The 27,576-nt window shown below is 44.8% G+C and overlaps 2 protein-coding genes across 2 annotated transcripts in view; both read right to left on the bottom strand.

The window, feature by feature from the left end:
• LOC142656701 (transmembrane protease serine 9-like) overlaps positions 1 to 4,123 on the bottom strand; it is a 28,892-nt gene extending 24,769 nt beyond the window's left edge. Inside the window, exons 1-5 of the mRNA XM_075831627.1 lie at positions 4,087 to 4,123; positions 2,316 to 2,511; positions 1,933 to 2,198; positions 1,172 to 1,341; positions 4 to 97 (exon numbers count right to left, since the gene is read on the bottom strand). Of these exons, the coding sequence (XP_075687742.1) occupies positions 4 to 97; positions 1,172 to 1,341; positions 1,933 to 2,198; positions 2,316 to 2,511; positions 4,087 to 4,123 (763 nt within the window). The remainder of the gene's footprint in view (positions 1 to 3; positions 98 to 1,171; positions 1,342 to 1,932; positions 2,199 to 2,315; positions 2,512 to 4,086) is intronic.
• Positions 4,124 to 13,117: 8,994 nt separating this feature from the next.
• LOC142656700 (serine protease 27-like) lies at positions 13,118 to 26,164 on the bottom strand (the record flags this gene model as incomplete). The annotated part of the gene is made up of 6 exons (XM_075831626.1): positions 13,118 to 14,162; positions 16,483 to 16,569; positions 17,114 to 17,339; positions 23,313 to 23,479; positions 24,450 to 24,721; positions 25,947 to 26,164. Coding segments are annotated over 6 exons (972 nt in total), but the record flags the coding sequence as incomplete, so codon positions are not given.
• Positions 26,165 to 27,576: the final 1,412 nt, after the last annotated feature.

The following is a 27,576-nucleotide window of genomic DNA, read 5'->3' as shown; positions in this document are numbered from 1 at the left end:
GGCGGTATTGTAGTGCGCAGCTCTCGCCCCAACTTACAATTCCAGCCTGGTACCAGACACCCTGCACTTTACAAACCAAAGGTCCTCCGGAGTCCCCCTGGAAGAGAGAGTAGATCATGTGCATCCCGTCTATTACAGTATATTTAGAGAAGTCCTAGAGGCGTCTCCACCAGAGGTCACAATTCAGAGACACTTTCCTTCATATAAGACAATGGAGGCTTCAAGGTAGATCCTTCATTTTCCATCCACGATCTTAAATGGTGGAATAAAGTTTTTAAAGGGGAAATTATTTAAAAAATAAAATGGGGGTTATTGCCACTTTGTACTGCTGATTGTTGGACCTCCACCGATCACACATTGATGGCCTATCCTGAAGCAATGCTGCCAATGTGTGTTCCCAGAAGACCTTTACACAGTGGATCCCTAGCCAACTGCAGTCCCCGTAGACTCACAATGTTCTGCTCTTATAGGTCAGGGTATAAATATTGTGTTCAAAGTGGAGGTTCTACATAATAATAACAACCAATCAGAAATTTCTGATAAAACTAAAAATAAACAGATTTGGAATAGACTTTTATTCCCTTTTGAACTTTGAAGAAACTGCAGGAAGATACAAGTAATGAGTCACTTAGTTGATGCACCGCAGTCTGGCTGTGTAGTCTGGACCGCCCCCTAATCACCCCCGAACAGAAGAGGCGGTCCAGACTACACCCGACTTTCATTTCTGTCTCCTGCAGCTTCTTCTCTCGGCCAAGCAAAGGGGAATACAAGTCTATAAATCAGCAGGAACGTAAAGGTGACTCTGTGACTAAATGAAAGCTCCATGACCACTAAAATGGCGACTGTACCTGAGCCTGGAGCAAAAACAGCAAAGGTGCCTGACATAGGAGGAAAACAGCTCAGTGATAGAACAAGAAGACCCAGCATAGAGACGTTATGATTGGTGAGACCCAGCACAGAGACGTTATGATTGGTGAGACCCAGCACAGAGACGTTATGATTGGTGAGACCCAGCACAGAGACGTTATGATTGGTGAGACCCAGCACAGAGACGTTATGATTGGTGAGACCCAGCACAGAGACGTTATGATTGGTGAGATGCGGTTTCTCAGCCTTCTCCAGGGGATCAGACCTTGATGTTCTCAGTAGGTATCGACCATGAATCACTGACCTGGCAGGAATCCTTTTGCCCCTCTGTGTATCCTGCACATATCTCATAGTCATGGATTGTTACAGTGCCGGCAGCTCCTGGGGACCACTTATGGTACAGCTGGTCACATGTGACGTGGTCAATCAGTGGGGTCATCACTTTCTGGAGGGTCTTAGGATACTGCAGAGCCACTGAGGAGAAATAGCAGCTATTAGTACTGACACTGAGCCAGGGTTTGGTATTGGGCAGAGTTTACAGCGGTTTTTGGGGTTGTCCTGTTTATATTGTGACCAGGGCCACCATCAGGGCAATACTACTGGTACTGCTGTGAGGGGCCGGCCACATGGCTAAAAAAAAGGGGCCCCCCGACTCGAGGCACCCCCAAGGGTCCTTGGCTGTACAAGGGCCAGAAATTCCTGATGGCGGACCTGATTGTGATCCATGAAGCTCTAACTGTGACCCGGAGGTGCATCGAAATCTTCTTTCCTACACTTTGTAGATAGTCCGAGCGTAAAACAAATCTAACAAGACCTGAATTCAACCTATAGTCTCCACCAGCAATAGAAGACACAAAGTACACGGAAAAGTAAGAGACCCTGAATGGAGCGAGGTGACCAGGGCGCGAGACTCCCCGGTGCTCCTCCACAGCAGGGGCAACACCTCTCTTTTGTTTTGGAGCAGAATGTAGGACTACAACCCCCATCTGCTTCATCTCAGTTACATCTAATCAGGTGGATAATGATCTGTAATGATAATTGTGGAGATCAGAGCGGATCACTCACCCCCGGAGGACGTGTCCCCCCAGCCGGTCACCCAGCACTCCATGCCACAGGGGAAGGTGACGGACTCATCGGGCAGACACACCGGCTGAATGTATTGGGTATAATCCACAGGATTGGACAGTTTGACCAGAGCAATGTCCCCCCGGCTCCCCACGTCTGTGTATTGTGGGTGGGTTATAAATTCTTTCACTTTAGAAAAAACCAAGTGAGGATTTATTACCGAGAGCTGATACAGTCCCAGAAAAACGGCGTAGTCCCCGATAAACCTACGAAGGAGAAAGTTACAGGTAAATGTATCTGTAGACGCTACAATGCCCCTATGACAACACTGAAACTGACAGAAATTCAAACAATGTGAACATTAACATTCACCCTCCACTTACCCCCTATAGCAGTGAGCAGCAGTGAGGACCCACTGGGTGGAGATCAGGGACCCCCCGCAGATATGGGAGTCCCTGTACTGAAGACTGACTTGCCAGGGCCATTCTCCATCCACAGCATCCGACCCCCCAACAATCCGGTTGGAAACTTTTGAGACCCCACATCCCGGGGAGGCGGCTGAGACGCTGGACCAGGAAACTAGAAAATAAATCAGAACGTTTTGACTTTAGTCATTTTCCCTCTTTTAGTTGTATTATTTGTATGTCCCGCAGGGTCTGACACTAGATCATCAATTGGCCGGATAAATATCTTGTCACCACCACTTGGGACAATTTGCTACTTAATATCGACTACAATGTCAACTGCTTTCCCCCTCTGACTCCAGCTCAGCTGCATTGTCTACTGGAGGCAGAGGTAGACTGAAATCCACCGCCTGCTTTACACTGCAGCTCTGTTCTATTATAAATACAGCACTCCGAGGGCAGCTGCATTATCTAGTGGAGTTTGAGGTAGTCTTCAATTCCCCGTTTAGACTTCTGCTGTTTCCCTCCCTCAGGATTAGTACGGCAGCTCCAATATCTCCAGTATTCTGAGAAAGTCTAAAATCGACCTCCTGCCACATCAGGGGCTCATGCTGTTTCTCTGTTCCTCCCCTGTGCTTTATACTGCAGCTTTGCTTGTTCCCATTGGCTGCAGTATATAAGCACACGCTCAGGAGGAAGTCAGGACAAGGAGAGCTGATTACATTACAGTCAGATCAAAATGATTATAAACTACAGGAAACTTATCCTCCAATAAGGGAGACGTTTGGAGGGCTGCGTCAACCATTGCATTATTTTATTTGGGGGGGGGGGGGGGTGAGGTGTTTCCCTTTACTTAATAACCCGTATACATATTGTCAGTCCTGGAGGAAAGCTGAGGATCGGTTTATAGAGTATATATGGCGGACACAGTAATAAGATATAGAAATATACAGGAAAATCTCAAAGTCTCCACAAGGTTCCTCAATATCAGCAGCTGCATTGTACATACGGAAATAGAAGCGACCTCACAAACCACGTAACTATATGTAGGGGATCCGGGCTGCACAGTGAACCTCAAAATATTCTCCTCGGGTCACTAAACGAGACATTGTGACCTGTCTGAGTCCTGAGGTGAACGCTGTGGACACCTCCGACCTCACATGGACATCACTGACCTCATAGAAGCTCCGGCTATTGATGGTGTCGTGTCACACCCTGCGGTTCTGGTCTGTCTGAGAAGGTCCCAGAGTTACTTGGTTGCTCTCTTGGACTCGTGGGTGCCGCAAGTTCTAAGGTTTTGGGTCCTACTTTCTATAAAGCTCTTTACCCCCTTCCTGTGGGTGCATGATGGAGACAAACCGACCTATAATACGAGGATCGGCAGATGTCCCGTTGTCCTATAAAGATGGTGTCATCACCCACCAGACGGATAAAACCCCTAGAGGAAGAACCAGAACTACGGTGGCTTTATAGTCAGTAATAGTCCCCCGGGCAGATAAGTCATGAACTCTGTCAATGTTCTGGGAAAGAACACAAGGGCTCGGAAGAGTCAATGGTGGGAAATGTTGGAGTCGTCTGAAGGTAGAAGGGTCAAGATGTGCATTATGGGTAACTATTACTATCCAGGGGTTCAGAAGACCCAAAAAACAAGCGTAGGACTGGTCCCAATGTTCTGGATATCTGGAATTGACCATAATATTGTGGCTGATATAAGAAATATGAAAACCCAAGATTGCGTTGCCTCACGTACCTATATTAGCGAGAAGGATCGCCCCTGAAATGCTCATTTCCATAGGTTGGCGTCTCTGGAGAACATGAGACTCCTCACACCTTGCAGCTCCACCGTTCCCCCGGTCTCATCTTCATAGACAAGTCATTATTCAGGCCGGGGAGTAATTTGAGTCCTCAGATTGGTCTCCTTTGATTGGCTGACGCCTCTGCACCAGTGACATAATTAGAAACACCTGAACCATGGGTTTTGTGTATGAGATGAAATATTTAAGAGGTCACGAAACCTTGTTCCTTCCATACATTGGAGACGAGTGACAATGGAAGACCAGAAAGATTTCCACAACTACTTATGTTATATCTCAAGTCTATCATGGTCACTTGTCCAAGGCGTGGAGGTCGGGGTCATGTCCATGTCCGGATTATGGGTCGGAGTAATACAACATTCATAGACTATGGTCCCGCACTCTTCCTCTGATTTTTACAGAACTCGGGGAAAAATGAAATGGCAAGAATTGGCACCTTCCTCCTTTATAAGCCGAGTCCTTCCTCACCGAGTTGGAGAAGACGTTTCTCTCTCCATTTTTATGTAATGTATTTCGGGAATATTGGGGTGAGAGATGTCTAGTAGGACCGAGGGGGAGATGACTGCCTGGAAATCCCCTCGGCAGTGCGATCAGAACACTTTAGTCTTTCCTCTTCTACAACAAAGACGTTTGGAGCTAAGGTTTTACTTAAATTTGGAAGATCGCCCCCCCCCCCTCACAATTTTCCTGAAGTGTGTCCATAAGGTGTCAGTATTTACGTCCTACCCTCTGGCATCCATTAGCGTCAGTTTTGTGCTGAAGTCTCTGGTGTCGCTTTATGTCTTTTTTATTGTTATTGTTTTATAGGTTTTTGTTAGTGAATACAAAGATCCTGATTGTGTTGTGACCCAGCTGCAGGGCTCGTTACAGTGTATCAGAGCTTTCTCTTCTTCCAAATCCATAACTGTCAGGTTAACAGAATCAGGACATGTTTTCCATCCTCTGAGTGAAAAAAAGAATGTTCCTATTCATTAACAGCAAGCAGAGATCTTAAAAATGATGAGAGGTTGAAATACAAAGTATAGAAGAAAGTTCCAGAACTGTAATTTATAGAATGATTTTGTTTTTTAATCCATAGAAGATTGGACACCGGCAGGGGCGTAACTAGGAAAGACTGGGCCCCATAGCAAACTTTTGACTAGGGCCCCCGCTCTGCTGGGTATCACGCAACCCCCCCCCCCCTTTGTAGATAGTGCCTCCCTATAGATTCCACCACACAGCGCCCCCCTATAGATAGCACCATACACAGCCCCCTGCAGATAACGCCATACAGCCCCCCTGTAGATAACGCCATACAGACCCCCTCTGTAGATAACGCCATACAGTCCCCCCTATAGAGAATGCCATACAGCCCCCCCTTTAGAAAATGCCATACAGAACCCCTCTAGATAACGCAATGTACCCCCCCCTCCAAAAAAAAACGGCCTATAGTTTGTCCTACAAAAGACATGCATCCCCTATCCACAGGATAGGGGATACATGTGTGATCGCTGGCAGCGATAAGGAGAATGGGGGACCGAAAGTCCCCCGAAGTTCTCCATGACTAACCTCGGACTTCCGGCGTCTGCGCAGTTCAATAAAAATGAAAGGAGCGCTGGTCACGCATGCGCACAAGCACGACCGGCGCTCCATTCATTTCTACGGAGCTGCCGACACAGACCCCGGAAGTCCGAGGTTTGTCATGGAGAACTTAGGGGGGACTTTCGGTCCCCCGTTCTCCTCATCGCTGCCAGCGATCACACATGTATCCCCTATCCTGTGATTAGGGGATACATGTCTTATGTAGGAACAACCCCTTCAGTGGCGTCGCGCTGTAGCAGCCATAGCGGCTGCTAGCGGAGCCTGCGGCCATGGGAGGGGGCCGTGCCGGCGGGTGGCACGGGCCCCCTCATGCTGCAGGCCCTGTAGAAGTCGCTACGGCTGCTATAGCGGTAGTTACGCCACTGCGTATAGGTTTGTACGGCGTAAAACTACAGCTCCCAGCATGGCCGGAACAATGATAAGGATATGCTGGGAGATGCGGTTTCACAAAAAAAATCCTATCACCATCATCTCGCTGCAGATCATACAGTGACTACAATACTGATTAGAGGCAGAATAAACATTTACATTAAGTGACTCACCGGTGACATCTCAGATTCTAGTTCTTTTCTTCTCCCTCCGGTTCAGACATCTATGATGGATTTCTACCGGCCATGACCCATTTCTGCAGTTTTCCGTTCAGATGTCTTCAGCTTCTCACTTTTAAAACATTTCTGCACCTGTAAACAAAGTTAAAATTCTCAACACATCTAAATATAACTGTCACAAACACACACACACACACACACACACACACACACACACACACACACACACACACACACACCGTGCCCCCTGTAGATAGTGACCTACATAGAAGCCCCTGTAGATAGTGCCCACATATGGACTCCAGAGCTGCAAGGCAATAGTGCTAACCACTGAGCCACGGTGCTGCCCTACATATAGCTTCCCCTATAGTTATTGCTCCACGTATAGCCCACCTCTGTACATAGTGTCTCACATATAGCTCCCCCTGTATATAGTGTCCCACATATAGCCCACCCCTGTAGACTGTGCACTACATATAGCCACCCTGTTGCTAGTGCCCCACAGGTAACCCACCCCTGTATATAGTGGCCCACATATAGACCCCCCCCTGTATATAGTGGCCCACATATAGAGCCCCCTGTATATAATGGCTCACATATAGAGCCCCCTGTATATAGTGGCCCACATATAGACCCCCCTGTATATAGTGGCCCACATATAGAGCCCCCTGTATATAATGGCCCACATATAGAGCCCCCTGTATATAGTGTCCCACATATAGCCCACCCCTGTAGACTGTGCACTACATATAGCCACCCTGTTGCTAGTGCCCCACAGGTAACCCACCCCTGTATATAGTGGCCCACATATAGACCCCCCCCCCCTGTATATAGTGGCCCACATATAGAGCCCCCTGTATATAATGGCTCACATATAGAGCCCCCTGTATATAGTGGCCCACATATAGACCCCCCCCTGTATATAGTGGCCCACATATAGAGCCCCCTGTATATAATGGCCCACATATAGCTCCCCCTGTATATAGTGTCCCACATATAGCCCACCCCTGTAGACTGTGCACTACATATAGCCACCCTGTTGCTAGTGCCCCACAGGTAACCCACCCCTGTATATAGTGGCCCACATATAGACCCCCCCTGTATATAGTGGCCCACATATAGAGCCCCCTGTATATAATGGCTCACATATAGACCCCCCCCTGTATATAGTGGCCCACATATAGAGCCCCCTGTATATAATGGCCCACATATAGAGCCCCCTGTATATAGTGGCCCACACCCCCACATATAGACCCCCCCTGTAGCTACTGCCCCACATATAGACCCCCCTGTAGCTACTGCCCCACATATAGAACCCTATATATAATAGCCCACATAAAGATGACCCCATAAAGATGACCCCCCCCCCCCCACTATAGATAATGCCATTCACATTTTTATGAGGGGGAAAAAACAAAAACTCGACATACTCACATTCTCCGGTTCCCACGCTGTTCACTGGCGATGCAGACATGCTCTCTTCTGAGCATGTCTGCAGGAGCTGAACGAGCGTCCTCCAATGACGCTGATTGGCGGGGCAGAATGACTTGCCCCGCCAATCAGCACCTTCTAAGCATGGAAGCGGCGCGATGATGTCATCGCGCCGCTAGCCAATCAGTGTCATTGTAAGGCACTGGATGGTCAGGCACGGAACATGCCCGGCCATTCAGTGCTAATACATGTATTTGGCTGCCGCTAGCACTGGGGCCCCCTCCGGTGCTAGCGACACCTACAGGCATGAGAGGGCCTGTGTAAGTCTCGGCGTCGCGGGCCCCACAGTAGCGACGCTACCGCTGTAGTAGCCATAACGGCTGCTAGCGGCGCCACCGGGCCCCCTCAAGCCCCGGGCCCCGTAGCAGCCGCTACTGCTGCTACCGCGGTAGTTACGCCACTGGACACCGGCCCTTTAATCAGCAATTGTTGCAGGTGGAAGATTAGAGCTGCTGTCATCTGACAGCTGCTTCCTTCTGAGTCATTGATGGAAACAATCTACTTCTACTTTTTCTTAATCGGACTGAGACATTCCAAAATCTAAACCTTCCATTAGACAGTGATCCTGACATCACAGATAAAGCTTGAATGTTATGTCTCTGTCTACACTTGACTTTACAGTGACGCATTCTCAATCATTCCACCACTTCTTAAAAATCCCTTCATTTCCCTTTTCAAAAACTAGAATATTCCCCCGAGAATCCATGATATTCTAAATATTACCTTTAATGTTCAGATTCTCCTCGAAGAAAAACGCGGATATGTAACTTATTGCAGAAGAACATTTGTAGACACAAACCACGAAGAAGGTGGGAAAAAGTGTATTTTTAATATAATGTCAAACATGGACCCCCCCCCCCCCTCTCCACAACATGAAGCTGCGTTCATCCAGAAGAAGAAAACAACAATTACAATCCAGTGTGAGGTGACCGGTCCAAAGGGAAACTAAAGACAAGTAATTGTAAATCATGGAGAGCCGTAAATCATGGAGAGTCGTAAATCATGGAGAGCCGTAAATCATGGAGAGCCGTAGACCATGGAGAGCCGTAGACCATGGAGAGCCGTAAATCATGGAGAGTCGTAAATCATGGAGAGCCGTAGACCATGGAGAGCCGTAAATCATGGAGAGTCGTAAATCATGGAGAGCCGTAAATCATTTGCTATAGCAGATTTAGAGTCCAGTGGTTGAAATGATCAGGCAGGAGGATGCTAATAGCAAGAGTAGCGACGTAACAGTCCAGGATGGGTACACAGATAAGTGGCAATAGGTTGTAGTATGAGGCTGAGACGTGGTCAGGAAACAATCCAAGTGCAGTATACAGATCAGCGGCAACAAGTTAAAGAGAGGCAGCAAGGAACTAGACTACAGGAAGGAAGCTCAATAGTCTGGCAAGGAGGAAATTCAAAGGCCAGGCTTATATATAAGGCCAAAAGGATGAAACCGATGAAGGCAACTAAGGTAAGGAATCTCAAGAGGCAGGAACCCTGTGTCCCTACTGCCGGGGACACAGGAGACTCTGGTATCAAATCCTGACAGGGAGAGCTGCATAACATGAAGAGATATAAATCATGGGGGCTGTATATATCATGGGGCTGTGTATATCATGTAGAGGTATATATAATGGAGAAGTATATATCATGGAGCGCTGTATATATCATGGAGAGGTATATATCATGGAGAGGTATATATCATGGAGAGGTATATATCATGGAGCGCTGTATATATCATGGAGAGTTATATATCAATTATGGAGCGCTTTATATGATGGAGCTCTGTATATCATGGAGCACTGTATATGATGGAGCGCTGTATATATCATGGAGCGCTGCATATGATGGAGCACTGTATATATCATGGAGCGCTGTATATAATGGAGTGCTGTATATCATGGAGCACTGTATATGATGGAGCGCTGTATATCACGGAGCTCTGTATATGATGGAGCGCTTTATATCATGGAGCTCTGTATATGATGGAGTGCTGTATATATGATGGAGCGCTGTATATGATGGAGCACTGTATATGATGGAGCGCTGTATATGATGGAGCACTGTATATGATGGAGCGCTGTATATGATGGAGCGCTGTATATGATGGAGCAATGTATATATCATGGAGCGCTGTATATGATGGAGTGCTGTATATATCATGGAGCACTGTATATATCATGGAGTGCTGTATATGATGGAGCGCTGTATATATCATGGAGTGCTGTATATATGATGGAGCACTGTATATGATGTATCACTGTATATATGATGGAGCACTGTATATATCATGGAGCACTGTATATGATGGAGCGCTGTATATATCATGGTGCGCTGTATATGATGGAGCACTGTATATGATGGAGCACTGTATATGATGGAGCACTGTATATGATGGAGCACTGTATATGATGGAGCACTGTATATATGATGAAGCGCTGTATATATCATGGAGCACTGTATATGATGGAGCACTGTATATATCATGGAGCACTATATATGATGGAGCACTATATATATCATGGAGCACTGTATATATCATGGAGCACTGTATATATCATGGAGCACTGTATATATCATGGAGCACTGTATACGATGGAGCGCTGTATATCTCATGGAGTGCTGTATATGATAGAGCACTGTATATATCATGGAGCACTGTATATGATGGAGCACTGTATATATCATGGAGCACTGTATATGGTGGAACGCTGTATGTATGATGGAGCGCTGTATAAGGTGGAACGCTGTATATATGATGGAGCGCTGTATATATCATGGAGCGCTGTATATGATGGAGCTCTGTATATGATGGAGCTCTGTATATGATGGAGCACTGTATATGATGGAGCGCTGTATATGATGGAGCGCTGCATATGATGGAGCACTGCAAATATCATGGAGCACTGTATATATCATGGAGCACTGTATATGATGGAGCGCTGTATATGATGGAGCACTGTATATGATGGAACACTGTATATATGATGGAGCACTGTATATATCATGGAGCTCTGTATATGATGGAGCACTGTATATAGTGGAACGCTGTATATATGATGGAGCGCTGTATATGATGGAGAGCTGGATATATCATGGAGCTCTGTATATCATGGAGCGTTGTATATGATGGAGTGCTGTATATGGTGGAACGCTGTATATATGATGGAGCACTGTATATATCATGGAGCACTGTTAATATGATGGAGCACTGTATATGATGGAGCGCAGTATATATCATGGAGCACTGTATATGATGGAGCGCTGTATATAATGGAGCACTGTATATATCATGGAGAGCTGTATATATCATGGAGAGCTGTATATATCATGGAGCACTGTATATATCATGGAGAGCTGTATACATGATGGAGCGCTGTATATGAAGAAGCACTGTATATTATGGAGTGCTGTATATATCATGGAGCACTGTATATATCATGGAGCACTGTATATATCATGGAGAGCTGTATACATGATGGAGCGCTGTATATATGATGGAGCACTGTATATATCATGGAGCGCTGTATATGATGGAGCACTGCATATGGTGGAACGCTGTATATATGATGGAGCACTGTATATATCATGGAGCGCTGTATATGATGGAGCACTGTATGTATGATGGAGCGCTGTATATATCATGGAGCACTGTATATGGTGGAACGCTGTATATATGATGGAGCGCTGTATATATAATGGAGCACTGTATATGATGGAGCACTGTATATGATGGAGCACTGTATATATCATGGAGCACTGTATATGGTGGAGCGCTGTATATATGATGGAGCGCTGTATATATGATGGAGCGCTGTATATATCATGGAGCACTGTATTTATGATGGAGCACTGTATATATGATGGAACACTGTATATATCATGAAGCACTGTTTATATCATGGAGAGCTGTATATATGATGGAGCGCTGTATATATGATGGAGCGCTGTATATATGATGGAGCGCTGTATATGTGAAGGGGCGCTGTATATATGATGGGGCGCTGTATATGATGGAGCGCTGTATATATGATGGAGCACTGTATATGAAGGAGCGCTGTATATGAAGGAGCGCTGTATATATGATGGAGCGCTGTATATGTGAAGGAGCGCTGTATATATGATGGAGCACTGTATATGATGGAGCGCTGTATATATGATGGAGCACTGTATATATGATGGAGTGCTGTATATGATGGAGCGCTGTATATATGATGGAGCGCTGTATATATGATGAAGCGCTGTATATATGATGGCGCGCTGTATATATGATGGCGCGCTGTATATATGATGGAGCACTGTATATATGATGGAGTGCTTTATATGATGGAGTGCTTTATATGATGGAGTGCTTTATATGATGGAGTGCTTTATATGATGGAGCGCTGTATATGATGGAGCGCTGTATATGATGGAGCGCTGTATATGATGGAGCGCTGTATATGATGGAGCACTGTATATGATGGAGCACTGTATATATGATGGAGCACTGTATATATGATGGAGCGCTGTATATGATGGAGCACTTTATATATGATGGAGCACTGTATATGATGGAGCACTGTATATATCATGGAGCACTGTATATGGTGGAGCGCTGTATATATGATGGAGCGCTGTATATATGATGGAGTGCTGTATATATCATGGAGCACTGTATTTATGATGGAGCACTGTATATATGATGGAACACTGTATATATCATGAAGCACTGTTTATATCATGGAGAGCTGTATATATGATGGAGCGCTGTATATATGATGGAGCGCTGTATATATGATGGAGCGCTGTATATGTGAAGGGGCGCTGTATATATGATGGAGCACTGTATATGATGGAGCGCTGTATATATGATGGAGCACTGTATATGAAGGAGCGCTGTATATATGATGGAGCGCTGTATATGTGAAGGAGCGCTGTATATATGATGGAGCACTGTATATGATGGAGCGCTGTATATATGATGGAGCACTGTATATATGATGGAGTGCTGTATATCATGGAGCACTGTATATGATGGAGCGCTGTATATATGATGGAGCGCTGTATATATGATGAAGCGCTGTATATATGATGGCGCGCTGTATATATGATGGCGCGCTGTATATATGATGGAGCACTGTATATATGATGGAGTGCTTTATATGATGGAGTGCTTTATATGATGGAGTGCTTTATATGATGGAGCGCTGTATATGATGGAGCGCTGTATATGATGGAGCGCTGTATATGATGGAGCACTGTATATGATGGAGCACTGTATATGATGGAGCGCTGTATATGATGGAGCGCTGTATATGATGGAGCACTGTATATGATGGAGCGCTGTATATGATGGAGCGCTGTATATGATGGAGCGCTGTATATGATGGAGCACTGTATATGATGGAGCACTGTATATGATGGAGCGCTGTATATGATGGAGCGCTGTATATGATGGAGCACTGTATATATGTTAGAGCACTGTATATGATGGAGCGCTGTATATGATGGAGCACTGTATATATGATGGAGCACTGTATATGATGGAGCACTGTATATGATGGAGCACTGTATATGATGGAGCTCTGTATATATGATGGAGCTCTGTATATATGATGGAGCTCTGTATATAATGGAGCTCTGTATATGATGGAGCGCTGTATATGATGGAGCGCTGTATATGATGGAGCGCTGTATATATGATGGAGCTCTGTATATGATGGAGCGCTGTATATATGATTGAGCTCTGTATATGATGGAGCTCTGTATATGATGGAGCCCTGTATATGGTGGAGCACTGTATATGATGGAGCGCTGTATATATGATGGAGCACTGTATATATGATGGAGTGCTTTATATGATGGAGCGCTGTATATGATGGAGCACTGTATATGATGGAGCGCTGTATATGATGGAGCGCTGTATATGATGGAGCACTGTATATGATGGAGCGCTGTATATGATGGAGCGCTGTATATATGATGGAGCTCTGTATTTGATGGAGCGCTGTATATATGATGGAGCTCTGTATATGATGGAGCGCTGTATGTATGATGGAGCTCTGTATATGATGGAGCGCTGTATATATGATGGAGCTCTGTATATGATGGAGCGCTGTATATGATGGAGTGCTGTATATATGATGGAGCGCTGTATATCATGAAGCTCTGTATATGATGGAGCGCTGTATATGATGGAGCGCTGTATATGATGGAGCGCTGTATATGATGGAGCGCTGTATATGATGGAGCTCTGTATATATGATGGAGTGCTGTATATATGATGGAGTGCTGTATATATGATGGAGTGCTGTATATATGATGGAGTGCTGTATATATGATGTCATTGTTAGTTTGTTCCTCCGCTTGGTTATTCTCCCTCTTGCAGGTGTCCGTTGGTTGAACACATCGAGTTCCAGGTCCTGGGCAAGTAAAACAGAAAATGACAGGACAGAGATAAATATAATATCAGCAGAAGCAAAAAGTCTCCAGAAATATCCGGGGAATCCATGAAAAAAAGTATCACATTCTTATAAAAATAAAACGAATGATCCATAAAGTGTAAGGTGCGGACAGAGCTTCACTACTGGATGTATAAGGACGGGGCAATACAAAGCCTCAGATCCGCCCCGGCATGTGCAGTTATCTCAGCCCTGGAGAGCCCTTTATCTGTACACATTAAGGTCTTACATGAAGGTCAGAGGGGAGTGAATCCTAAAAAACTGGTGGAAATACAAGGACAAATCTGCCCCGATGTTCGGAAGCCAATCTACTGTAATCTACTATAATCTACTATAATCTACTATAATCTACTATAATCTACTATAAACAACTATAAACTACTATAATCTACTATAATCTACTATAATCTACTATAATCTACTATAATCTACTATAATCAACTATAATCTACTATAATCTACTATAAACTACTATAATCAACTATAATCTACTATAAACAACTATAAACTACTATAAACTACTATAATCTACTATAATCTACTATAATCAACTATAATCTACTATAATCTACTATAATCTACTATAAACAACTATAATCTACTATAATCTACTATAAACTACTATAAACTACTATAATCTACTATAATCAACTATAATCAACTATAAACAACTATAATCTACTATAAACAACTATAATCAACTATAATCTACTATAATCTACTATAAACTACTATAATCAACTATAATCTACTATAAACTACTATAATCAACTATAAACTACTATAATCTACTATAATCTACTATAATCTACTGTAATCTACTATAAACAACTATAATCAACTATAATCAACTATAATCTACTGTAATCTACTATAATCTACTATAATCTACTATAATCTACTATAATCTACTGTGATCTACTATAATATACTGTAATCTACTATAATCTACTATAAACTACTATAATCTACTATAATCTACTATAATCTACTATAATCTACTATAATCTACTATAATCTACTGTAATCTACTGTAATCTACTATAATCTACTATAATCTACTGTAATCTACTATAATCTACTATAATCTACTATAATCTACTATAATCAACTATAATCAACTATAAACTACTATAATCAACTATAATCTACTATAAACAACTATAATCTACTATAAACTACTATAATCAACTATAATCTTCTATAAACTACTATAATCTACTATAATCTACTATAATCAACTATAAACTACTATAATCTACTATAATCTACTGTAATCTACTGTAATCTACTGTAATCTACTGTAATCTACTATAAACAACTATAATCTACTATAAACTACTATAATCAACTATAATCTACTATAAACAACTATAATCAACTATAATCTACTATAAACTACTATAATCAACTATAATCTACTATAAACTACTATAATCAACTATAAACTACTATAATCTACTATAATCTACTATAATCTACTGTAATCTACTATAAACAACTATAATCAACTATAATCAACTATAATCAACTATAATCTACTATAAACTACTATAATCAACTATAATCTACTATAAACTACTATAATCAACTATAATCTACTATAAACTACTATAATCAACTATAATCTACTATAAACTACTATAATCAACTATAAACTACTATAATCAACTATAATCTACTATAAACTACTATAATCAACTATAATCTACTATAAACTACTATAATCAACTATAAACTACTATAATCTACTATAATCTACTATAATCTACTGTAATCTACTATAAACAACTATAATCAACTATAATCAACTATAATCTACTATAAACTACTATAATCAACTATAATCTACTATAAACTACTATAATCAACTATAATCTACTATAAACAACTATAATCAACTATAATCTACTATAAACTACTATAATCAACTATAATCTACTATAAACTACTATAATCAACTATAATCTACTATAAACTACTATAATCTACTATAATCTACTGTAATCTACTATAATCTACTATAATCTACTGTGATCTACTATAATCTACTGTAATCTACTATAATCTACTATAATCTACTGTAATCTACTGTAATCCACTATAATCTACTATAAACTACTATAATCTACTATAATCTACTGTAATCTACTATAATCTACTATAATCTACTGTGATCTACTGTAATCTACTACAATCTACTGTAATCTTCTATAATCTACTGTAATCTACTATAATCCACTATAATAAAGTTTTGTGTTACATTGTAACAAGAACTCACAAAGAGAAAGAATCCACAAGGTGCAGAACATCGCCGGAAGAGACAGGGCGACAGAGGGTCCTCGTCCAGCGCAGAGCTGAGGAGATGCTGAAAAATCACCAGGGTCAATATCAGATCATGGAGAACAGGTCAGTGGTGGTCCAGATCACAGCGTATACAGTCCCAGATCTGAGGACCTACATCTATGGCCACATTCACACCATTGTATTTAGGGAAAATCCAGCTAAATCCAGGACTGGAACCTACACAGAGAAGGAGTAAAATACAAAGTCTGCACTTCTTCCCTGTTTTGGATCCACTCCTGGTTTTGGCTCACAAATACTGATGCAAAATACGGACCTAAAGTGTGAAAGAAGCTCAGACGGAAGATGAGTAGAAATGTCCCCGCCGTGGTCACAGTTCAGGACTCTACTCATATGTCTCATATATGACACGGAGGGAGAACGGTAAACGAGGGATTAACACTTCACATCTACAATGAACCTTTATCGCCCTCTATCATTAGTTTTCATAGATCCTTCTAGGACTGCAGCTAATGGGATTCTGCCTCTTGACCTCACTCTTCAGGGTCATTATATACGTCTATTTGCCTGTTTTTGGGAGGCAGCACAACCCCTGAGGTCCACGTTACCTGAGCTGGATATAAAGTTGAGGCACCCCTCTTTTGATGTAGGGATATTCGTCAGTTTTGTAAACTCCAGATTGGGCACATACTGCTGGATCCAGCGCTGATACATCGGTACAAGAGAATAGACTCCAGGGCGGAAAGGGGCACCACAGCCTTCACCCCAGCTTACAACACCAGCCTGGTACCAGGCACCTTGTACCCTGCACGCAAGAGGTCCTCCCGAGTCTCCCTGCAACAGAGGACGATTATTGTTGGGATGAAATATGGACGTCACGCTGACCTCTAATGTTCTGTTCCATTACTTGAAATTCTCTTATTGGACAAATGGAAAGGAACCGCACATCTGCAGAACAAGAACAAGCGACCCGCCGCACATCTGCAGAACAAGAACAAGCGACCCGCAGCACATCTGCAGAACAAGAACAAGCGACCCGCCCACATCTGCAGAACAAGAACAAGCGACCCACCGCACATCTGCAGAACAAGAACAAGCGACCCGCCGCACATCTGCAGAACAAGAACAAGCGACCCGCCGCACATCTGCAGGACAAGAACAAGCGACCTGCCGCACATCTGCAGAACAAGAACAAGCGACCTGCCGCACATCTGCAGATATTCAAGAACAAGCGACCTGCCGCACATCTGCAGAACAAGAACAAGCGACCCGCCGCACATCTGCAGGACAAGAACAAGCGAGCCGCCGCACATCTGCAGGACAAGCGACCCGCAGCACATCTGCAGAACAAGCGACCCACCGCACATCTTCAGGACAAGAACAAGCGACCCACCGCACATCTGCAGATACTCAACAAGCGACCCGCCGCACATCTGCAGATACTTGAGAACAAGCGACCCTTCGCACATCTGCAGATACTCAAGAACAAGCGACCCGCCGCACATCTGCAGATACTCGAGAACAAGCGACCCGCCGCACATCTGCAGATACTCAAGAACAAGCGACCCGCCGCACATCTGCAGATACTCAAGAACAAGCGACCCACCGCACATCTGCAGATACTCAAGAACAAGCGACCCACCGCACATCTGCAGATACTCAAGAACAAGCGACCCGCCGCACATCTGCAGATACTCAAGAACAAGCGACCCGCCGCACATCTGCAGAACAAGAGACCCGCCGCACATCTGCAGATACTCAAGAACAAGCGTCCCGTTCACAGAATTTGTCATTTGGGCCAATTTATCTTCTACAAATAACTTATTGGAGTTTAGGATCAAAAATACCCGGAGGAAACTCCAACCATCCATCTAATCTAAGAAATCAAACTACTTTAAAGGGGTTGTCCACTACCGGACAACTGATGACCGATCCACGGGATAGGTCATCAGTATATGATCTGTGGGGGTCCGACACCCGTCCCCGCACCGATCAGCTGCTCTGGCTGCCTGTGGGCGTCGGATGTTATTGCGCAGTTTGCAGTGTACGGAGGCGGAAGCAGTTGGCTTCATACACTGCATAGCGGCTCTGCTCCTCTTCACTTCAATACTGCAGCTCAGCTATTCCGTGACCGGACCCATCTGCTTCCAGCATGAACATCCGTTGCCCGGAGCAGCTGATCGGTGAGGGGTCCGGGTGTCAGACCCCCACCGATCATATACTGATGACCTATCCTGTAGATAGTGTTTCTTGTGTGCTGTATATTTGCAGTCACGGGCGTTCTTGCACCTGTATACACGCTTTGTTTCATTTTGTTGGAATGTGCTGTTCTATCTTATGTGGGGTTAGTGGGGTCATATATGTGGGGTTAGTGGGGTCATACATGTGGGGTTAGTGGGGTCATACATGTGGGGTTAGTGGGGTCATATATGTGGGGTTAGTGGGGTCATATATGTGGGGTTAGTGGGGTCATATATGTGGGGTTAGTGGGGTCATACATGTGGGGTTAGTGGGGTCATACATGTGGGGTTAATGGGGTCATACATGTGGGGTTAGTGGGGTCATATATCTGTGGGGTTAGTGGGGTCATATATGTGGGGTTAGTGGGGTCATATATGTGGGGTTAGTGGGTTCATGTATGTGGGGTTAGTGGGGTCATATATGTGGGGTTAGTGGGGGTCATATATGTGGGGTTAGTGGGGTCATATATGTGGGGTTAGTGGGGTCATACATGTGGGGTTAGTGGGGTCATATATGTGGGGGTCATATATGTGGGGTTAGTGGGGCCATATATGTGGGGTTAGTGGGGTCATATATGTGCGGTTAGTGGGGTCATATATGTGGGGTTAGTGGGGTCATATATGTGGGGTTAGTGGGGTCATATATGTGGGGTTAGTGGGGGTCATATATGTGGGGTTAGTGGGGTCATGTATGTGGGGTTAGTGGGATCCTATATGTGGGGTTAGTGGGGTCATATATGTGGGGTTAGTGGGGTCATGTATGTGGGGTTAGTGGGGTCATATATGTGGGGTTAGTGGGGGTCATATATGTGGGGTTAGTGGGGTCATATATGTGGGGTTAGTGGGGTCATATATGTGGGGTTAGTGGGGGTCATATATGTGGGGTTAGTGGGGTCATATATGTGGGGTTAGTGGGGGTCATATATGTGGGGTTAGTGGGGTCATGTATGTGGGGTTAGTGGGGTCATATATGTGGGGTTAGTGGGGTCATATATGTGGGGTTAGTGGGGTCATACATGTGGGGTTGGTGGGGTCATACATGTGGGGTTAGTGGGGTCATATATGTGGGGTTAGTGGGGGTCATATATGTGCGGTTAGTGGGGTCATACATGTGGGGTTAGTGGGGTCATACATGTGCGGTTAGTGGGGTCATATATGTGGGGTTAGTGGGGTCATATATGTGGGGTTAGTGGGGTCATATATGTGGGGTTAGTGGGGTCATACATGTGGGGTTAGTGGGGTCATATATGTGGGGTCATATATGTGGGGTTATATATGTGGGGTTAGTGGGGTCATATATGTGGGGTCATATATGTGGGGTTATATATGTGGGGTTAGTGGGGCCATATATGTGGGGTTAGTGGGGCCATATATGTGGGGTTAGTGGGGTCATATATGTGGGGTTAGTGGGGTCATACATGTGGGGTTGGTGGGGTCATACATGTGGGGTTGGTGGGGTCATACATGTGGGGTTAGTGGGGTCATGTATGTGGGGTAAGTGGGGTCATATATGTGGGGTTAGTGGGGTCATATATGTGGGGTTAGTGGGGTCATATATGTGGGGTTAGTGGGGTCATATATGTGGGGTTAGTGGGGTCATACATGTGGGGTTGGTGGGGTCATACATGTGGGGTTAGTGGGGTCATATATGTGGGGTTAGTGGGGTCATATATGTGGGGTTAGTGGGGTCATACATGTGGGGTTAGTGGGGTCATATATGTGGGGTTAGTGGGGTCATATATGTGGGGTTAGTGGGGTCATACATGTGGGGTTGGTGGGGTCATACATGTGGGGTTGGTGGGGTCATACATGTGGGGTTGGTGGGGTCATACATGTGGGGTTAGTGGGGTCATGTATGTGGGGTAAGTGGGGTCATATATGTGGGGTTAGTGGGGTCATATATGTGGGGTTAGTGGGGTCATATATGTGGGGTTAGTGGGGTCATATATGTGGGGTTAGTGGGGTCATACATGTGGGGTTGGTGGGGTCATACATGTGGGGTTAGTGGGGTCATATATGTGGGGTTAGTGGGGTCATATATGTGGGGTTAGTGGGGTCATACATGTGGGGTTAGTGGGGTCATATATGTGGGGTTAGTGGGGTCATATATGTGGTGTTAGTGGGGTCATATATGTGGGGTTAGTGGGGTCATATATGTGGGGTTAGTGGGGTCATATATGTGGGGTTAGTGGGGTCATATATGTGGGGTTAGTGGGGTCATATATGTGGGGTTAGTGGGGTCATGTATGTGGGGTTAGTGGGGTCATATATGTGGGGTTAGTGGGGTCATGTATGTGGGGTTATATATGTGGGGTTAGTGGGGCCATATATGTGGGGTTAGTGGGGACATATACAGTGAAGGAAATAAGTATTTGATCCCTTGCTGATTTTGTAAGTTTGCCCGCTGTCAAAGACATGAACAGTCTAGAATTTTTAGGCTCGGTTAATGTTACCAGTGAGAGATAGATTATATATAAAAAAACAGAAAATCACATTGTCAAAATGATCTCTATTTATTTGAATTGTGCACAGAGAAATAAGTATGTGACTTTCTTTTTTTTTTTATATATAATCTATCTCTCACTGGTAACATTAACCTAGACTAAGGGCAAAGCCACACGTGGCGGAATTGCTCTTGAATTCCGCTGCGGACACTCCGCAGCGTTAATCCGCAGCGGAGCCGTTTCTCCATTGACTTCCACTTCTTTTTAGTAGGCTTCGTTTACACGATGCGTACAATTCCGCTGCGGAGCATAGGCTGCGGAGCGGAATTTGGTGTCCGCAGCATGCTCTGTCTGTTGCGGAGCAGTGGCGGACTGGTTGCGGACTCATGGCGGAAGTTCTCCATTGACTTCAATGGAGATTCTAAGTTCCGCAATGAAGTCCGCAGCTGTCATGCACATGTTATGTGTGCTGCGGATGCGTCTTGCTTTTTTGACATGACATTTCTTCATTCTGGCTGGACCTATGTATTTCTAGGTCTACAGCCAGACTGAGGAAGTCAATGGGGCTCCCGTAATGACGGGAGCGTTGCTAGGAGACGTCTGTAAATAGTCACTGTCCAGGGTGCTGAAAGAGTTAAGCGATCGGCAGTAACTGTTTCTGCACCCGGGACAGTGACTACCGATCCCAATATACATGTATCTGTAAAAAATATATAAGTTCATACTTACCGAGAACTCCCTGCTTCTGTCTCCAGTCCGGCCTCCCAGGATGACGTTTCAGTCTAAGTGACGGCTGCAGCCAATCACAGGCCAAGCACAGGCTGCAGCGGTCACATGGACTGGCGCGTCATCCAGGGAGGTCGGGCTGGATGCCGAAAGAGGGACGCGTCACCAAGACAACGGGCGGTAAGTATGAATTTCTTTGACTTTCACTAGGGAAAGTGCTGGCCCTTCTCTCTATCCTGCACTGATATCCTGCACTGATAGGGAGAAGGGAAGCACTTTTCCCGCAGTCCGCAGCGGCCAGTCCGCATCAATTTACTGCACATTTTGGGCAGATCCGCCGCAGAATCTGCGACGCAGATTCTGTGCGGCATTGATGCGGACAGTTGCGGAGGAAATACGCCACGTCTGGGCATGCCCTAAAAATTCTAGACTGTTCATGACTTTGACAGTGGGCAAATTTACAAAATCAGCAAGGGATCAAATACTTATTTCCTTCACTGTATGTGGGGTTAGTGACGGCCTCCATTGTTAATCTTGCCCTCCTCCTCCCATTCTGTCCTGGCTGATTTTAATTTGTTTAGTGCCGGTTCCTCCCATCCCCAGATATATGTTGCTTTAGTCCCAGTTCTGGGTGTACCTATAGAGGTCGCCTTGTCCTGGCAGGTGGGCTCAGACAATTTGATCAAAATGTGCACTAAGAACCTCCCTATTGTAAGTAGATTTAGCTGCAATGCAGATTTATTTATATTTAGTGGCTTATGTGGCATTAGTGTTTGCGGTGTGCTGTCGCAATTTTCTTGTGTGCTGTCCTGTAGATTGGTAATCAGTTGCCCGGTCGTGGACAACCCCTTTAAGAGTTTTTTCAGGGTCAGAAAAACATGGCTGCTTTCTTCCAGAAACAGCGCCACTCCTAACCATGGGTTGTGGCTGGTACTGCAGCTCAGCTTCATTGAGGAAAATGGGGATGACCTGCAATACCACACACAACATGTGATCAGGGGTGGCGCTGTTTCTTGGAAGATAGCATTCCTGTTTTTCTAACTTTGACTTTTATCTAAATCCACACATTCATTTTCAGGTTCATCTTTCTGGTGGTTGGAGTATTTTTTGTACAACTGGGTCAACATGTCAAACATTCAAGATGCAGAAACTCCTCCAACTCTCCAATAGTTTTTCATTATTTCCAGAATTTGTATTTTCTAGTAACAGATGAACTTGAAATGTTCCGACAACCACAAACTTGTCATCTGCACATCAATCTACCAGAATCAGCCGTCGTTCCCAATAACATTTCTGTGGCCGTATTTTAACCGTTTTATAGAATATTCCCCCAAGGATCGTGATAAGATCCGTCTAACAAATATAATGATCGGAGTCAAAGTCCCGAAGATACTTACTGGGCAAGAATCCTTTTTTCCATCGATGAACCCAGCACAAATCTCATAGTCATGGACCAAGACGGAGCTGGTATTTTCCGCTGACGACACATGATACAACTGGTCACACGTCTCATGGTTAATTAGAGGCACTGACACCTTCTGGAGGATCCCATTTGCAGGAGATGCTGATGATAAAAACAGAAGTTTAGATGTTGGACGTATGTTCGGAAGCCGCTCTTACATGGATTACACCATTTATCTCCAAGATTTCCTCATTCATGTCTTGATTTTTAGGTACAATTCTATCCCCTCCTTACAGACTTGTAAAAATCTTGTCTGCCTGTTACTGCCACCAAAAATTCACGTCAATAAGAGCCATACAAAGGCGACTGGACAACCTCTTCTCCGAATGGCACTGTTACGATACTGGCGAACACTGCTGGAATCCTATGGTCAGAAGTAGCGAGCGGAGCACAGTGCAGAACCCGGTGAGACGTCCCCAGGAACAGTGCTTGGCGGGTGGAACACGAGTAGTAGTAAATAGCAAGGAAGTAGGAACAGTCTGGTAAAGACAGTTCTCAGGAGCAGGAGACTGGAACAAGTCACAATACTCAAGCACTGTTTGGTATTCCATGTGGTCTGAAGTAGGCCCAAACAGGAAACAAGATGGTTCACACGATGCAACATTTGCCATCTTGGTTAAGGGCAAGTTTAAGGGCAAAACAGCAGCCTCCAGTGGTAAGGAGTAAAAGTGCAGCACAATTCTTCAAAGTGTAAAACAGCGGCCACTAGTGGTAATTTTGCAGTACAACAACAGAATCCTGACAGGCACCCAATGAAATCAATAGTAGCTGTAGGACATGGTCATGCCAAGCCCATGCCAAAAATTACATACAGCCATGTGAATGTCATGTGACAAGGTCTTACATATATTTGTGCCCCTCCTGCAAACCAGTAGCCCTCAGTGGGCTCAAAATGTTTTACCTACTTGACCTAAAAATTGACTAGAAACTTGGAAGTGGTGACTGTGGTGAGAGATTCTTTGTAATCTTGTCCCTTCTAACCCTATTGAATAGTTGAACATAGCGGAGCTCGGCTTTTCTCTGTTGGGCGGGTGGTTTTTCCCATTCATGTGAATAGAAAGAAAAGACATACAGCCATTCTCCGTGGCTCCCCAGCCTGTGGTCCAGCAGGACAAGCCGCAGGGGAAGACGGAAGACTCATCTGGAAGGCGGAGGGTCTGGATGTATTGGGTGTAGTTGACAGGACTGGACAACTTCATCAGAGCGATGTCCCCTTTACTCCCAATCTTTATAAATTCGGGGTGAGGAATAATCTGGTCCACAGTGGCAGCAATCTCATGGGCGGTGGGATGGTCCAGCTGGTGCATGCCCAGTATAACTTTTATGAAGGTGGGGTCCGTATTCCTGAGACAATAAAACAACATTTATTAACTTGATGGAATTTTCTTATCTATATGGTCGAGTACAGTTCATGTAAAACAATGAGAGACTTTGTCCATTCAATACCCAGTGCTTGATATCATCTGTCCTGGAGATGACGTAGAGGGACATTGCACGCACACGAGACCTGTGAACATGGAGGGGTTATCATATCGATCACGCACCATCATCTTCTGCCAACTACATTATGGGTACAAGAACTGCTACACCGTGATTCCAGTAGACCCTTCCTTGAGACCATTGTTTGTGGCTCTTGCAGTACCAGGGCTGTGTCAGTGGTCTTAGGGTATGTGCACACACACTAATTACGTCCGTAATTGACGGACGTATTTTCGGCCGCAAGTCCCGGACCGAACACACAGCAGGGAGCCGGGCTCCTAGCATCATAGTTATGTACGACGCTAGGAGTCCCTGCCTCTCTGCAGGACAACTGTCCCGTACTGTAATCATGTTTTCAGTACGGGACAGTTGTCCGGCAGCGAGGCAGGGACTCCTAGCATCGTTCATAAGTATGATGCTAGGAGCCCGTCTCCCTGCACTGTGTTCGGTCCGGGACTTGCGGCCGAAATACGTCCGTCAATTACGGACGTAATTAGTGTGTGTGCACATAGCCTAATCATACTCAGATTACATGAGGTGAGGATAATAACGCAGGACAGAGACCCTAGAACCTGTTCACTAAAGAAGTTAGAAATCTGTATTATATAGAATAAGATGAAGTCACTGGAACATCGGAGCTTAAGGGTATGTTCACACGAGGGCGTCCGTTACGGCGGAAATTACGGGGATGTTTCAGCCTGAAAACATCCCCGTAATTTCAGCCGTACCGGCATGTGCAGGCGCTTGAACGTCGCGTCCATTACGGCCGTAATTAGCGCTGCTATTCATTGGCGTCAATGAATAGCGGCTCCAATTATGGCCAAAGAAGTGACAGGTCCCTTTGACGCGGGCGTCTATTTACGCGCCGTCATTTGACAGCGGCGCGTAAATATACGCCTTGTGTGAACAGACAAACGTCTGCCCATTGCTTTCAATGGGCAGATGTTTGTCAGCGCTATTGAGGCGCTATTTTCAGATGTAATTCGGGGCAAAAACGCCCGAATTACATCCGTAAATAGGCCGTGTGAACATACCCTAAGACGTCAAGGTCGCCAGAAATCTGCTCTACACCATCTTCAGATTATCTTACCCTTCAAAACAATGAGCGGCGGACATCACCCACTGATTAGAGATGAGTGACCCCCCACAAATATGGGAGTCATTGTTTTGCACGCTGACTTGCCAGGGCCATTCCCCTTCCTCGGAATCAGTGCCCCCATAGATTCGATTAAAGTCACTCGGGGAAATGTCATTCGTTGTGGCTTCAGAGCCGGAAACTAGGACAACTAGAAAAGAAAAATACAGTAATCAAGTTACAATCCTGTATGAAATGTTGGGAGATGCCTAAAAATATGAACAGGTTTATTAGACTCCCCTCAGAAATAATTATGTCCAGTCCATCACATAGAAAACCAAGGTAACGGTGCACCGGCGCTTCTCTATTGTATCGATGGCGGAGTCAAGAACCCTCCGGGGGATGACGTCTTCTGTGTCCTAGACACATATCATCCATATGAAGAGGCGTCTGGTGAAATATCACATCCAGTGGAAAAAAATCCCCATAATGAGTCAAAACTCAAACATATCTGCGATCCATAGATGAAATATTTCGTCCTCGATTTTTCATATATCTCCCTGTATTAGGTTACAATCACACAAAGGTAGCCCATCTCGGATGTGAAAAACTGCAGTCTTTCATGTCCTAGGTGCACCCGTGTGGGACGCAATGTCACGGATCCCCCACAGACTACAATCCATGGAGGGATGCGCGACACGCAGGAAAATAGGACATGTCCTATTTTTCAATGGGCCGTTCACATGCTCCATTGAAACAACAGTCGTGTGAACGGCCCCATAGAAATACATGGGTTCATGTGACGGCTGATGTTTTAACGGCCGTCACCGGACGAGATTCACGTTCATGTGAATGAGCCCTTAGTGTGAAGCCTTCGTAGCCACTTCACCCTTCACCTGTTCCTGTGGATTTGGTCTCGTGACCGCTGTGTTGTCACATCACTGCCTCCCCATTGTGAGTGTAATTCCTGCCGTCTGTAAACTCCACTTCTGTCAGCGCGATAATCCCTCGTAATATCTCCTAACAAAGCGATGAAAACGACACAACGTCTGTGTGTGATTAACGTCAGGGCAGCTGTGACATGAGGCTGCGGGCGGGGGATCGTGTAAATGTCGTGCACCTTCTTCTAGGAAGAACAATTCATCTTATGCTACAAAGGGTTTAACTCTCAGCCGTTCATTACAAGTTCTTTGTGTGCCCAGAAATGTCTGTTGTAGTTCTCACATATGCGGATATTCTAGAGTGACCCGAGGAGACCACTACAGACTGCAACAGACCGAGCATGCTGAGAGTGGTAGTTTTGCAACAGCTGAAGGTCCACAGGTAGGAGACGACTGCTCTATATTTTATGGGGACAGGTATGGATCCCAGTCTACATTGGAGATGCACAGTTCTATCTGTGTAAGCACTGACATTGAACAGATCAGAGACGTCCTTGGAGGCTTGGAGAAAGAAATACCAAGGCTTTGGCAAGGGGGGGGAACGTCTTATTTTTGCCAATTTGCCATCATTTTCAAATTCACCTACTGTGCCACATAACTGATCCAACCAACCAACCAGCCAACCAACCAACCTACCGACCAACCAACCTACCAACCAACTAACTAACCAACCTGCCAACCAACCAACAAACCAACCAACCTAC

The sequence above is a fragment of the Rhinoderma darwinii genome, chromosome 6, assembly GCF_050947455.1.
Source record: "Rhinoderma darwinii isolate aRhiDar2 chromosome 6, aRhiDar2.hap1, whole genome shotgun sequence".
Lineage (NCBI taxonomy): Eukaryota > Metazoa > Chordata > Amphibia > Anura > Rhinodermatidae > Rhinoderma > Rhinoderma darwinii.
The sequence above is the reverse complement of the archived record's forward strand: the minus strand, read 5'-3'. Positions and strand labels throughout refer to the sequence as shown.